The 15,615-nt window shown below is 35.0% G+C and overlaps 1 protein-coding gene across 3 annotated transcripts in view; it reads left to right on the top strand.

Annotated features, from left to right (window-relative positions):
* The window catches only part of Hgf (hepatocyte growth factor), a 65,100-nt gene extending 55,592 nt beyond the window's left edge, over positions 1–9,508 (top strand). For all 3 annotated transcript variants that reach the window (XM_052721209.1, XM_052721207.1, XM_052721208.1), the window contains 5 exons: positions 905–979; positions 2,048–2,194; positions 2,703–2,809; positions 2,934–3,079; positions 5,836–9,508. In XM_052721209.1, the coding sequence (XP_052577169.1) occupies positions 905–979; positions 2,048–2,194; positions 2,703–2,809; positions 2,934–3,079; positions 5,836–6,003 (643 nt within the window). In that variant the 3' untranslated portion in view covers positions 6,004–9,508. The remainder of the gene's footprint in view (positions 1–904; positions 980–2,047; positions 2,195–2,702; positions 2,810–2,933; positions 3,080–5,835) is intronic.
* Positions 9,509–15,615: the final 6,107 nt, after the last annotated feature.

Genomic DNA, 15,615 nt, shown 5'->3' with positions numbered 1-15,615 from the left:
CCTCCTGTGTGGTAAGCTGTAAATAACTGTCCCTTCAGCTGAGACTTTCCAGTGTTGCCCTCTGAAGCCCTGAGCAGCTGTTCTCCTTGGAAATGTGACTAGTGGAAAGCTGTAGTCTTTCCATAGTTCTGCCAAAAAGAAATGGATTTATAGATTTTGTACTAGTTCTTATTCTTCTGTACAAAATTTTAAAAATTCTTAGATGATTTATCTTGAAAAATTATTTTGCTTTCATAAGCGAAATACTATAGTAGTGATCTTACACTTGGTAAATTTATCAAAACTCAGCTACTTTTTATCACATCAAAACTAAATGGTGAGGCTGGAGGTGTAGTTCAGTGTAGAAAATGTCCTTGGTGTATGCAAGGCATTTAGTATATCCAGGGCCCCACAAAGGCAAAACTCCAAACTACTAAATAGTGGTATTGGAAAAGGAGAGTGGAGTAACAGTAAAATAAAACATCGCTACCATTGGATGGTTTTTCAGAGTTGTTTAATGAAATCTCAAATTATCATTTTCATAATCAAATGCTGAATTTTAAACACTTCTACAATTTTATTCATTTAAATTATCCTATATTTGCAGCATATATTGTAGGTGGTCATAAGCATAAATGCTTGCATTGGGAGTATATACTTGTGTATAGTGATTATATTTTCTGTTGTAAACTTGATGCCCTAAAATTTGCTCACATTTGTGAAAACACTCATGGATGCCATACTCACCAAACACCAGCCTCATACAAAAGCACTGCTGTGTGTTGTTCTGAATAGATAGTTTTCATTCTTCTTGACAGTTCATTTAGTTTTGAGAAATGAAGCCATAGGTTTTCACTAATTGGCAGGCAAGTTTTGTTTTTTGTTTTTCTGCAAAGATGTTACTCATTCATTTCTCTTTTCATAGAAATAAACATATCTGTGGAGGATCCTTGATAAAGGAAAGTTGGGTTCTTACTGCAAGGCAATGTTTTCCAGCAAGGTAAGATGGTTTTTAAATCAACATTTATTTGGGGCATTTAAATCTATCTTCTATTTGATTTTGATATCAAACATTTATTTTACAGGAATTTATCAGAACAAGTTAACCATTTAGTTTACTTTAAATTAAAAATGAAGTGTGTGTGTGTGTGTGTGTGTGTGTGTGTGTGTGTGTGTATGTGTGTATGTGTGTGTACTTGACGTGGTTTGCATGTTGAGATCAGAAGACAACTTGTGGGAATCAGTTCTGTGCTTCTACTATGGGGTCTCAGCAATCAAATTCAGGTCATCAGGCTTGGCCACAAGCATGTTTATCCACTGAGTCATCTTGTCTGCCCTTCCTTTTCAAATTTAATTATAAAAGTTTGGCTTCACTGATGTTTTCATATTTAGTGCTCATCAGTGTTTAGTGTTCATTCAGCTAACTTTTTTTTCATGATTGACCTTAGTCTTACTTGAGAAAAAAATTTCTTTGTATTATGTAAATAAAGCCATGTCCCAACTTCCCATTTGCACGTAGTATTTCAAAAGAGAAATGCTTCTTCTGATAATCAGCAGGCATCCTTGAATCCTTGTGTCTTTTTGTATGTAGAGACAGCTTTAGGACCAACTTGGGAAGAGTTTCAAAGACAATGACATCAGCAAAGATAAGGAGGCCTTTCTCGAGCTTACTTCTTAACTCTCTTCATACCAATGGTTTTTGTGAAAATCTTCAACCTTGGTGATAAACCAAATATATACACAGCTGAAAGTAAACAAAATTTATATGCAAATTATAATGCAAATTCATGTAAAGAACATGAGGATTTTGTAACAGGTGTCTTTCTTTATAGCAAGTGTAATAAAACATTTTATAAACTCAATAGCCTTTGAATTTCTACTTCAAAGTTTTCTCTGCTTCAATACATTTGTGGTATTCAGAATCTCCCTTAACAAATGTGTTGTTATATATTATACTTTGGATCAAAATTTAAATGTTGCTCTTTATCCTTATAAGTTAAAATGACAGTGGAAATTAATAATAACCTACACTTAGACACTATAATTTGCCTTTTTATTTTCTACTTAGAAACAAAGACTTGAAAGATTATGAAGCTTGGCTTGGAGTCCATGATGTCCATGGGAGGGGTGAGGAGAAACGCAAACAGGTCCTCAACGTTTCCCAGCTGGTCTATGGACCCGAGGGCTCAGATCTGGTGTTGCTGAAGCTTGCTCAGTGAGTTTCTAGAGATTTCCTATTTTAATGGAAACTCAATTTACAAAACAATGTTTTCCAGCTTAGTTTCTTTTTTCTAGCATCTAGTTTTATTATCTCATATATCAAGGGTAATATTTATATGTGCATGTATATATATATATATATGTATATGTATATATATATGGACATGTATTATAAAGAGATGTGATATGATTTTCAAAAGCAATAAGTGAATTTGGTACAATATTCTTACCATCTTAAAATTCAAACTTAATAACAATTATTTGACTCTTTAGAAAAAAATCAAGGTAATTTTTTGCACAGTTAACATTTATTTGAGACTATTACTAGTAAATGTCTCCTTCCTCTATAGCTTTGTCCTGTTAATTAAATAGGTACTCCTTCTTTGCTTTTGTTTTAGTAGCCAAGCTTCCCTTATGTCTTAATATTGTACAAGGCACTTCATGTACATGTTTCTGTAGAGTTGTATCCCACAGACTACTCACACTGTATTTTGTCTTTTCAGGCCTGCGGTCCTTGATGACTTTGTTAGTACAATTGATTTACCCAATTATGGCTGCACAATCCCTGAAAAGACCACTTGCAGTGTTTACGGCTGGGGCTACACAGGATGTAAGCTAATTTTTAAGACTCAATGGAACACAATAGTTATTTAAAGTATAGACGCTTTTTTATTTCTTGCCTTCCTCGCCATTACTCATTTCTCATTAACTTTATATTTTTTATACCATTCTAGTGATCAACTCGGATGGTTTATTACGAGTAGCACATCTGTATATTATGGGGAATGAGAAATGCCGACAGCATCATCAAGGGAAGGTGACTCTGAATGAGTCTGAATTGTGTGCTGGGGCTGAAAAGATTGGATCGGGACCATGTGAGGTAAAAACCTGGTTGTTTAAAAAGGAGTCTATCATTGGAGGCAGACAGGTAGAGCATTCCTGTAATCCCAGAACTCAGGAAGCTGAAGCAGGAAGATTTCAAGTTCTTGACAAAAGCCTGTCTTAAAAACCAAACTAAAACAAAAATGTCTTAACAGCCAATGCCATAATTTCTTGTGTGTTTCCTGTTTATTTTTGTCAAATCATATTTGTAGACCAACCCATTCCTAGAGAAGGAAGCATAGAAAAAGACTTCTGTAATTTTTGTTCAATTATTTTAATTGACTAGTGAGCCAGCCCATGCTTCATTCACAAAACACGGTCAAGGTCTTTGTCTCTAAAAAGAATACTATACAACCTGCAGACTCTCAGGGGAGGCTGTGCTGGTGAGAAGTATGCAAATCAGTCTACCAGTGCTCTTCTAAATTTTCATCTTTGTGAGTCTCCCCGCATGAACCTATTGTTAATATTGGGAGATACATGCCTGATTTGAGCTCTCAAGGGTGCTTCATCTTTCTAAAGAAATTCTTTTCTTTTAAAATCAAAGGTTAATGTTAGTGACTTTAATAGCTTGGTTATTTTCATGTCTTAAGGCAACTTCTTACAGCTTAGCATGGTTCCCATCCTTGTTTTACAGACAAGCTGCTAAGCTATCATTTTAGATAGGTTTTGAATATGAGAAGCATATTCCTCAAGCCTCATAGCTGTGGGATGCTGGAACACTCTGTGTGGTGATTTCAACAATAGTGTGATAGTTTTTGATATGTAAAAGGATGCATGTCCTAAGTGTAGAATATAAGCACACTAAAATATTTGCATGGCATATACATCTTACTTTGGAATTTTCTTCCTGTCAAGTATGTGTTGATTGAGTTACGGAGTTTTTAGATAAAGTCAGAATGGGTTTGTTTCTTTCAGGACAGTGGGCATTATTCTGGCAGAGTGAGAGGAACATTTAATAAGGAGAAAGGATACTTTTTAAAGCCTTGAGTTCTGTGAGCTCAGGAATTTGGAATCAGACAGGGTTGTGGGATCCTCTAGAGGGAAGTGTAGGTGTCCCGTGCTACGTCACCCATCACGTGATAACTTGTGGAGTTGTCTTCTCCATCATTATCCATCTGCGCTGTCTTAGTTTCCTTACTTTGGAAGGATTTGTCCTTTTAACCATGTTTACAATTTCTGAACTGGCAGAGAAGAGTTAGCCTTACATCACTTTTATATCTTCCAGAAGACAATTGTCACCCCAAAGACTCACGTGTTCATGTGTGACCTTTCCCTCCTCCCCACCCTCTCTTCTTTCATTCCTTTCTTCCCAGCCTCTTTGTGTCTGTTGTTTATTCCATCAGTCAAGCATATTTCAAAACAATGACCCTGAATTTCTAGATGGTGGACGTGACAGAACATCTATAGAAAGTCTCCAAAGAAAGTCATTGGAAAAGTGCCTGTCAGGAATCACTGGTGTATTATTTAAACCCCAATTTTATTACCTTATGAGGTTTGGAATGTAGAAGGTGTCAAAAAAAAAAACCCAAAAAAACAAAAAACGATTTCTGTACTGTTTGACATTTGATTTCAGGTCTGTCTTAATTCCCTCTCAAAAAATATATCAATGCCCACAATACAGAAATAACTTTTGAAGCATTTATTTATTTTTTTAAATTGCATTGCTTTTAGAGGAAAATAAAGACAGTCTCAAATATTTTTATTTATATGAGGATGTCCAAATCTAGTCACTGTGGTTCTTTTTTTTAAATGTGTGTGTATGAGTGCTTGAATGCTTATATGTACATCATATGCACACTTGGTGCTCATGGAAACCAGAATAGGGTGTCAGGTGGCCAGTAGCTAGAGTTACAGGCAATTTTAAGTCACCTTCTATGAGTGGTGGGAACTAAACATGGGTCCTCTGAAAGAGTCCTCTGAAGTACTGAGTAATCTTTCCAGCTCTGTAACTATGTTCCTAAGAGGCTGCAAGGTACATAAAAGTGATACAGTACAGATGTAAGAGTTATCTATAGAAAGGTGTGTAGTATGAATACATGCATAGTCATATAGTTAACATTTGTGTATTAATATGTATATGTGTATATGCACATGTTAATCTCTATCCATTTATCATATTTCTTTACATGATGATATTATAAAATATTTAAATTATAACTATATTAACTACTAGTATCAACTGTGACTAGAGGAATATTTCATGCTTAGAAAGATAATTTCCAAATTATATAGAATTATTGTTTCAATTATAAGGATTTCCTATTTATACTGTTAAGATAAACTTTTGGAGGAAGGCAAAGAGTGTTTTAGAAAGAAGAGAAAGTTTAATGAAGTTTAATGATTAAATTGTGATTACAAGTGCATTTTCTCTATATTTTACAAATCTATACATTTTCCAAATGTTAATATTGGACACATGGTAAATATCAACAACAAAATAAATATAAAATTGAAAATAACTGGTGGGGGGTGGAGAATGCTGAGAGATGGTTCTGTGGGTTAAGGCACCTGCGGCCAAGCCAAAGGACCTGAATTCAAATCCCAGGTGGAAGGAGAGAACCAACTCCCATAAATTGACTTCTGACCTCCACAAGCATGGATGTACACACAATAATTAAAATGTAAAAAAAAAAAAGACATTATTGAATGACTAGACCCTTTAGCTGCAAGTTAGCAGTGGATGCTGCTGAAGAATTCTTGCTTTTTTACTTCCCAAATAATGTACTTTGCTGTTGTTCTGTCTTTTCTTCTTAGGGAGATTATGGTGGCCCACTCATTTGTGAGCAACACAAAATGAGAATGGTTCTTGGTGTCATTGTTCCTGGCCGTGGGTGTGCCATCCCAAACCGTCCTGGTATTTTTGTCCGAGTAGCATATTATGCAAAGTGGATACACAAAGTAATTTTGACGTACAAGTTGTAATAGCCATAGAAGAAGCCAGTGTGTTTGAAGAGTCCATCAATACATGAGGATTTCAGAGACTTCAAGATTAAAATGTCACCTAAACCAATCTTAAAATAACTACTTGAGTGTTGTGAATGTTCAGGAACTCATTAATATGTGGGTGTTTTCTGTTTTGTTTGTCAGTGTTATTTTGTAAATGTTGAAGTGAATTAAGGTACCTGTAAGTGCAGTAACATATCTCCTGAAGATACTTGAATGGATTAAAAACATGCAAAAGTATAGTTGCTAGATGATAAAAGATTTAAAGGTAAAGGTTAATCATTCTATGCTGCTTGTCAGGTTAATATCTTAATGATGAATTAATCATAAGTTAAACATTATTTTAACCCCACCAAAACAATTTGTACCTTGTGTTTTTAACTTGTAACTCTGTATTAAATTATATTACACTTCATATGGCACATGCTATACTTCATTCATTTTTTTTGCAACATATATCCTGCAATACCAGTATACAAACATCCTTTTACAAAAACACATGACGATAACACATGGCTGAGTACACATGCAGCACATATTACAGTTTAAACCATGATGTATCTAGTGTAATCTCTAAATACTTGGATGTATGTAACTATATTTATTCTAAAATTTAAGATTTTTGAAAGATCAGTAGGAATATTCAGGAAAGGTACAGGTATAAGTGTTGACCCTCTGTACATATCACATATGACCTCCACTGGAAAGTGTTCAGAGTCAGGATAGGACCCATAGGATAAAATAATGACTAGCCTTGATGTTTATTTATATTTATTATCCTAGTTATTTTGTGTGCTTTCTAATTCCTAAAAAGCAGAAAGTACTAAGTGTATTTGGATTATTTCTTTCCTCCAAATTTGGGCTACTTATTTATGCAGGATATTGGTAGATCTATTTTCTTAAAACATTTATTCAGTTTTCAAATGTGTCTTAGTGAAAAAATTTAAAAGTGTCTCTGTCTTCAAATATATATTTATATGGGTTAATATTAAAACTTGCTGCTGTGATTGGCTTCTAGCCCACTTTCCTTAAATTTAAAAAATGATTTAGCATAAAAATATCCATGTCTGAAAAGCTTTGTGAATATCCCCTCATTAAATTTTGCTTGGAAATATTTTGGAGAAAAAAAAGAAAATAATTTCCTCAACCTAAAAATTCTTAGCCTTTGAGTAATAGGAAAAAAATCAAGTGAAAGAAAAAAATATTTTTTCTAAATTATTTAATTAAATTACTTTAAAATGTATAATTAAAAACCCAAAAATCAGATATGCTATAAAGATATTATCATATTTTCTCATTTCTTTTAACAAAGCTCTTTCCTAATGACATGGAATATTCATTTAAATTTTATAATCTATATGATAATATTCAAATAATATTTATTATTCTACTTGCCATGACTAGCTCTGTGTTGTATATCCAGAAGTAGGTTATTAAAAAAATAATAAGACAGCTTCTAAGTCCTCCATCTTCATGTGTAAATCAGGAATATTAAAAGTTATAATTTCAGTGGTTGAATCCAATGTTCCCATTTTTGAGATCGAATTCTTTTAAATTATTGACAGGCCAAAGATTCAATCAATGCCCTAATGCATCCTCACAACTTCTGGAAGTAAATCCTGAAGTACTTGCACAAGCTGTGACATAGGTGTGTGTGTGTGTGTGTGTGATATACATACACACACATACACATGCATATATATTTGTGATAACATAGGTACTGTTGATAAACGGTGGATGCAGAGAAATCCAATGAATTGCCAGACCATATCATTTTATATTCATTACATTTTTCTTTCCCTTTTATAACACGTTCTTTTAACAAAACAGAAATTTCAAAGATATATTATTAAAATATTAAAGTCCTTTTCATAGCTTCTTATTGGATTGTCTAAATTTCAGTGCTATATCTAAATAATATTGGTAAAGCTGTTATGATAATTGCAATACTTTAACATACTGACATTTTACAATACTTCTTGCAGAGTATTTTTTTTAATTATCCATGAAAAGAGAAACAGAAATTTCCTAGAAACAATCTGCAGTCAAGTTTTCAGATACTTTGTAATCAGTGTTTTAATTTTATTAAAAAGTAGACAAATGCCAGTAAGTCACCAAACATGGTTTGTTAAGCAGCTCTCCCCATGAGGTTTTCTTTGCAATGGGTGAAGTGGATGGCGTTGACAGTGGACAAGATCTATAGTGTCTTACTTGGTAGGAAAGGGTACAGTTATTGTGAAAACAACACTATGTGTGGGATGGTTTTCTATGAATAAATTTCAAAGGAAGAAGAGAAAAAGAATTCAACTTATCTAGAAATCTCTATTATTTTGTCTCATGGACAAGAGGGCCTTTTGAATTATGAGCTTTCAAGACTGGTTTTGTTTTGGCTGAGTAACAGTCATACACTGTTATAATTGTAGACATTTTTCTTATGTCTGCAGGAATAGAAGTATAAAACTAAAATCTTAGTGCTATGCCTCTGCTGTGCAGAAGGGTGATAATTCTTTTGTATATTTCTTTAATGTTATTGTGAAATGTAAAGTAGCTTTTACCAATATGCTGTGGGCAGGTCCTCAGTATACTCGTTTCTAGTGAGCCGGTCTTTGTAACAGGCTCTGGCTTGCTATCTAAGTGTTTCAAGCTACAACAATGGGAAACACTGGAAGGCAAGAAAAATCACAATAATGGCATGTGTTAGCAAAGCTGTATTTCACTTATTCCTGTGGATATTTCTTGCTGGTACCAAGGGTACTGTGCAGAGCAGATGTTCCAGCTACAACATCCCTGAAAAAGAGCACTGTCAAGAACTGGGAGTCGCTGTCAGGCATTTTCTTTTCTTTACAAAACAAATACTGTCTGTAACATATAGGGCATGAAATATAAAATGTCAATACTATCTCATGCTAAGCATAAGCAAACCTTAAATTGATTTAATGAAGTTCAAAAATAACTACTTCCATTCACTGTATGTAACAATCACACATTTACATTTATAGAAAACTCATAAAATAAAAGGGACTTGAGCAAAGACAACATATTTGCCTTTTTATAACGAGTGATTTGCAATGAATCGCTCTCATAATTAAGTCCCAGAAAGAATGTATTTTTCAAAATTCATCAGAAGTTTGTACCAAGAATTTATTAATAAGAACAAACCAGCCAACCAAACAAAAATATTGTCCTATCCCGGATCCTTACCTCTTGACAGTGCCGCTTTCATACAGGTTCATTTCTGTTTGCACAGAAGGCTTCCGTCTTTAGGAAGCTGAAAACCGAGTCCTGTGGATATCGCAGCTTTTCTGTCTATGTAAATAGGACAATGATAAGCTGCCGACTAAGTGGGATAGCTGGATGCTTTCCCCAAAAAGGGAACACTGTGGTGGTGGCTTGTATTATAAACTCTCTGTAGTTAATAAAGTTATTTTTATAACCATAATTATATTATTATTCTTAATAACAATAAAATATTTTACCAAATGTCTCCTTTCTCTTTTATAATTGTATGTATAGACAAATATGTAACTGTCCTAGGACCTTAAAGAGGTAAGCAGCAACAAGATGGATTTAATTGACAGGAATAACATATATTTTGTTACAAGAAATATAGAATTTATTTATGAACAAAGTAAAAATTGTATTTTCTTCTGACTTCTTTCCATGGCATTGACAGGGGTCTCCAAAAAATCATTAATATCTATGAACTTGAATTAAATAGGATTATTTTGTCATTGTTTAGATTTGCTAGGAAGCTACTATGCTGGTTTTTTTTGTTTTGTTTTGTTTTTTTGTTTCTTTGAGACAGGGTTTCTCTGTGTAGCTTTGCACCTTTCCTGGATCTTGCTCTGTAGACCAGGCTGGCCTCGAACTCACAGAGATCCACCTGGCTCTGCCTCCCGAGTGCTGGGATTAAAGGCGTGTGCCACCACCGCCCAGCGAAGCTACTATGCTGTATTTTGCAACTCTGTATAAAAGATTTTAAATGTTCCTTAATTTCTTATACAACTATATGTTATAAAATTGTTCATAAGTTTTAATTAATTTATGGAATCTTTACAGGGAGCTCAATAATTTCACAATACATATGACTCCAAAGAATTTATTTACTTCAAAATAGAAAAACTAATTATTAACTCTCTAACCAAGTGCTCTGTAACCATCGTTTCTAACTTTACCATACTGTCTCTCCCCCACCCAGTGATTGTTAAAGTAACCAATCTTATATAGATTTTTGATTTCAGATGATTCTTATATATAACTTGATAGGCATAGTAAGACAGCTGATCATTTTAATGATTATGCTTAAAGTAGAATATGCACCCTTATGTCAGTATAATGTTTAAGATTGTGTACAATCTTAATGAATTTTTAAAAATTCACTTCATTCTCTATCATCTAACTCATGTTTCCTTTCAAGTAAAGAATCAAGAAATCTTTAAGAAATGGCATTTTGCAAAGTTTCTCAATAAGACAGAAAAACTTCAGCAGTAAACTCAGAAAGTCTGGGCTCCTAAATACAGCGTTGGTCATTATTCTGTATTGTGCTGCTCTAATTAAACTCTAATTAATCATTAATTCTTAAACTTTTACAATAATTATTTATTTACATGCTTAAAAATGATAAATCATTCATGGTTTCTTGTAGAGTTCTTAGAGCTTTTCTTATTGAGTGGTTAGTATTGAAGTTAACTTTTAGTTGCTGAATTAAACTAATATTTTAATATGTGCTTTAAAATTCTTTATTTAGTGTTTGAGAATTTCATACATGTATATAATGTATTTTGATCATATTCACCCATCCTCTCAACTTCTCCTGAATCCTTTCATATCCTCCTCCCAACGTCATGTCATTTATTATCACGACCCACTGAGGCCAATTAGTGCTGTCTGTATACGCAAGCATGTGGGGCAGTCCACTAGGGCGCTGTAATTGATTCCTATTTGTTCAAGGCCCAAAAGAATTATTTCAATCTGTATTTCTTCTGTGCTTAGGTCTAGGAGTCCTATCACGGTTCTCTGTCATTAATCTAACAACACCATCCTTCACCTAAGCAATTCTAAATAAACTAGCTCTCCGCACCCCTATAATCAATGACAAGCTTGTCATGTACAAGTAACAGCAAAAGTTTTACTCTAAAGAGCTTGTGATTATCTTTTGGTGCTTAGATTCACAAACATCTGTTGCATGTGTTATTTATGAAACAAGAAATTCACTTCAAATTAAAGGTGTATTTGTAAAAATTAGGGAAGAAATTAACACAACATCATAAATATCTTACTACCTAAAGTGTCCAGGGTTATAGAAAAAACTCAGCAGATAAAACTCACTTTTACATCATAGAACTCAAAAAAATAGATAGAATAGATTATAAATTAGTTGTGTGCTCAATTTGTGGTTTAAACATACAAAACATTAAAGAGACATAAGTACTATAACAACACATGAAACTCCAGTCAAGCACTGAATCTTTATCTCTCTAATCTTGAATAATTGGACTTTATGTTCACTATCTTCAGACATTTTCAAATGTAATCCTTATGCCTGTGTTCAACAGCTATTCTCTACCATCACTAAACTTTCAAATTTCATGTAGTTGCCTTTGTGTCTGCATCCTCACCCCAGCCCAGAAGTCCCCATCACCTGTGTGTCTGCATCCTCACCCCCAGTCCAGAAGTCCCCATCACCTGTGTGTCTGCATCCTCACCCCAGTCCAGAAGTCCCCATCACCTGTGTGTCTGCATCCTCACCCCCAGTCCAGAAGTCCCCATCACCTGTGTGTCTGCATCCTCACCCCAGTCCAGAAGTCCCCATCGCCTGTGTGTCTGCATCCTAACCCCAGTCCAGAAGTCCCCATCACCTGTGTGTCTGCATCCTCACCCCCAGTCCAGAAGTCCCCATCACCTGTGTGTTTGCATCCTCACCCCAGCCCAGAAGTCCCCATCAACCCATGCAGTGCTTGCCTCTTTTCACCTGTACTTGGTTGTAGTTGGCCTATGACTGTACTGGGCCAGGCTTGCTTTGTTGGCCATTATTTTTAATGTGCATTGTGTTACACTCAGTTTGTACTTTATAAACATCAACAATGTCCTGTTATTAACATTTCCACAGTCTTTATTTTTCACAGTGCTTCAAATATAATGGTGGTAAAACTATTTTATAATGAGTAATATAAAATGAAGTCTCTTTTTGGAGGCTTAATATTGTTTCCAAGAGAATTTAATTTTTATTAATTTTTTTTACATACCAACCACAGTTTCCCCTTCCTCCTCTCATCCTGTTCTCTCCCCTCCACTCCTCAGAATGGATAAGACCTCCCATGGGAGTCAACCAAGCATGGCATACCAAGTTGAGGCAGGACCAAGCTCCTCCCCCCTGCATCAAGGCATCCCACCATAGGGAATAGCTTCCAAAAAGCTGGCCCATGCACCAGAGACAGATCTTGGTCCCACTGCTAAGGGCCGCAAACAAATCAAGCTACACAACTATCGCCTACATGCTTAGGTCAGTCCCATGCAGGCTGTCTAGCTGTTGGTCTATAGTCTGTGAGCTCCCATGACCAGTCAGCTGTCTCTGTGAGTTTCCCCAATCATAGTCTTTGACCCACGCCTTGCTCATATAATCCTTCCTCCCTTTCTTCAACTTGACTCCTGGAGCTTAGCCCAGTGCTTGGCTGTGGATCTCTGCATCTGCTTCCATCAGTTACTGGATTAAGGTTCTATGATGACAATTAGGGTAGTCACCAATCTGATTACAGGAGAAGGCCAGTTCAAGCATCCTCTCCACTACTGCTAGGAGTCTTAGCTGGGATCATCCTTGTAGATTCCTGGGAGTTGTCCTGGCACCAGGTTTGGCTAAGATAAAAAACACTGATGATAGCTTATGTTAGAGAGGATGTGGAGTAAGGGGAACACTCCTCCACTGCTGGTGGGAGTGCAAACTTATAAAGTCACTTTGGAAATCAGTATGGTGATTTCTCAGAAAATTGGGAATCTATCTACCTCAAGACACAGTGATACCACTTTTGGGTATATACCCAAAGGATGCTCAATCAGACTACAAGCACACTTGCTCAACTGTGTTCATAGCAGCACTATTCATAATAGCCAGAACCTGGGAACAACCTAGATGTCCTTCCACCAAAGAATGGATAAAGAAAATGTGGTACATTTACACAATGGAGTACTATTCAGTGGTTTAAAAAAATATTAACATCATGAAATTTGCAGGCAAATGAATAGAAATAGAAAAAAATCATTCTGAGTGAGTTAACCCAGACCCAGAAAGATAAACATGGTATGTACTCACTCTTAAGTGGATATTAGATGTAAAGCAAATGATAACCAGGCTACAATACACAATGCTAGATAACAAGGAAGACTCTAAGAGGGAAGCATGGATTGCCCTGGGGAGAAATAGATGAGATCTCCTGGGTAAATTGGGGGTGGGAGGGGAAGAGAAGAGTGGATGGAGAAAGGGAACATGAGGGATCGGGTTGGCTGAGTAGGAGGAGGGAGGGAGAAGGAGAGCAATGAGAAAGATATCTTGATAGAGGGGACCATTATGGGGTTAGGGAGAATTTAATTTGTATACAAATTGTTCAATTATCACTAAGAGTAATACATTTTAGGGCTTACATTTAATTGCATTATTTAGATTTGAATTAGAAAATGAGGCTCATTTAATATGGCCTATTAATTTTATATACTAGATAACACTTGGAAAATATTTTTCGTTTATTAACTGATACACAGAAATTATGCATAGTATTTGTGGGGCAACTTGTGATATTTTGACAGTGTGCATAATGTACTATGTGCAAATCAGAGTATATATATTCCTTGAGCACACCTAATTTCTTTATGATAAAACATTCTAATGGTTTTTAAATATGTAGGACATATTTATTATCTAGAGTCACCTCATTGCTCAATTGCACACCAGAATGCCTTGCTTTGGACTAAATGTAATTTAGTACCTATTAGTTAGCTTATCTCCATTCTCCAACTTTACCCAGATTCTGATACTGACCATTCTATTCTCAGTGCCTATGAGAGTGTATTTAAAAACTGAATGTGTGGGAAATATTGTGGCATTTGCCTTCCTGTTTTTTGCTTATTTCAAGAAATGTGGTGATCTCCAGTTCTACCCATGGTGTTGCAATTAGCAGGATTTAATTCATTTTTATGTTTTAATATTATTCTACTGTACCTATCTTCCACACTTTCATTATCAGTTGATAGATAACTAGGTTTCTTTCACATCCTGTCTTGAATGAAAAGTGCTGAAATGAATTGTGGAGTGAGGATGTCTCATTAGCAGACAGATTTAATAAATAGTAATGGGATTGGTGAATTGTGTAGTAGTACTATTTTGAATTTCTTGGTAATTTCCTTCTTGTTTTCCCACAATGGCTGAGTTAATGTGAACCAGCATTCCCCTTCTCATACCCTTGACAGTTCTTGTTTTGCTTTGTGGGTTTTTAAAATAGTCATTCTTATGATGAAATGATGGCTCATTGTGGTTGAACTTATGTTTCCATGATGATGTGGAGTCATCTTTCATATATGTGCTGTCCACTTCCGTCTTCTTTTTAGAGTGTCTGTTGACACCTGCTTTCTGTCTTTTAAAGACTGGGCTGTTTTTCTAGACTTTCTACTTTGCTGAAGTCAGCTGAGTTTTGTACAGATTGTTAGTTTTATTCTCAGGTCGGTTGTGCAGTTTGTACTTATTTTCCCTGGTACTGTGAGCTGTCTTTTCCATTTTGATGGTTTCCTTAGTTGTGCAGCTGCTTTCTTGTTTGTCATCCATCTTTTATAATTTTGTTTTTCTTTCTCATCCTCTTTTATTCTTAGTTAAAAAATAAACATTTCCAATTGTAATGTGTTCAAGTATTTTCCTTACATTTTATTTTAGTAGTTTCATAGTTTTGGTTCTTTCACATAAGTCTTCAATGCATCTAAGTTGAATTTAATATAAGAACCAACTAAAGCCTGCTTGAATTTGATTTGATGAGTCATTAGGGTATAGTTTTATTCTTCATATAAATTTAGTTGTTCCACATTTAGTTATCTTAGAGATTGTCTGTACCCCAATGCCTTTGCTCAGTACCTGTTAAAAATCAATTCAATGTAGACTTGTGAGAGTCCTTCCAGGATCTCTATTCTGTTTCATTACTCAGTTGTCATTGTATGTCAGTATTATGATGTGGTAATTGCTTTATCTTTGTTTTGTATTTTGAAGTCAGATAGTGTAACATGTTCAGCTTTGTTTCATCCAAGATGAGTTTGGCTACTTAGTTTGGTTTGTAATACAATATAAATTTTAAGATTTATTCCCTAGATATGTGAAGAGTGTCAGTATATTTTAAAATCAAATTAAAATTTTATTTATGTGTATGTATGTGTTTCTGTGTTAGTGAGCCATATGTGAGGGAGTACTCATAGAGTCCAGAAGAGGACATCACATCTCCTGGAGCTAGAGTTAGAGAGTTCCTATGTGATATGGGTGCTGAGGGCTGAATTCTTGTTCTATAGAAGAAAGCTCTCTCAATCAGCAAGCTACCTGTCCAGACCCATGTCACTGATATTTAA

The sequence above is a fragment of the Peromyscus californicus genome, unplaced genomic scaffold (assembly GCF_007827085.1).
Source record: "Peromyscus californicus insignis strain IS unplaced genomic scaffold, ASM782708v3 Scaffold_6__1_contigs__length_162567912, whole genome shotgun sequence".
In the NCBI taxonomy this organism is placed as follows: domain Eukaryota; kingdom Metazoa; phylum Chordata; class Mammalia; order Rodentia; family Cricetidae; genus Peromyscus; species Peromyscus californicus.
Note: the sequence above shows the minus strand (reverse complement) of the source record. Positions and strands in the feature narration are given on the sequence as shown.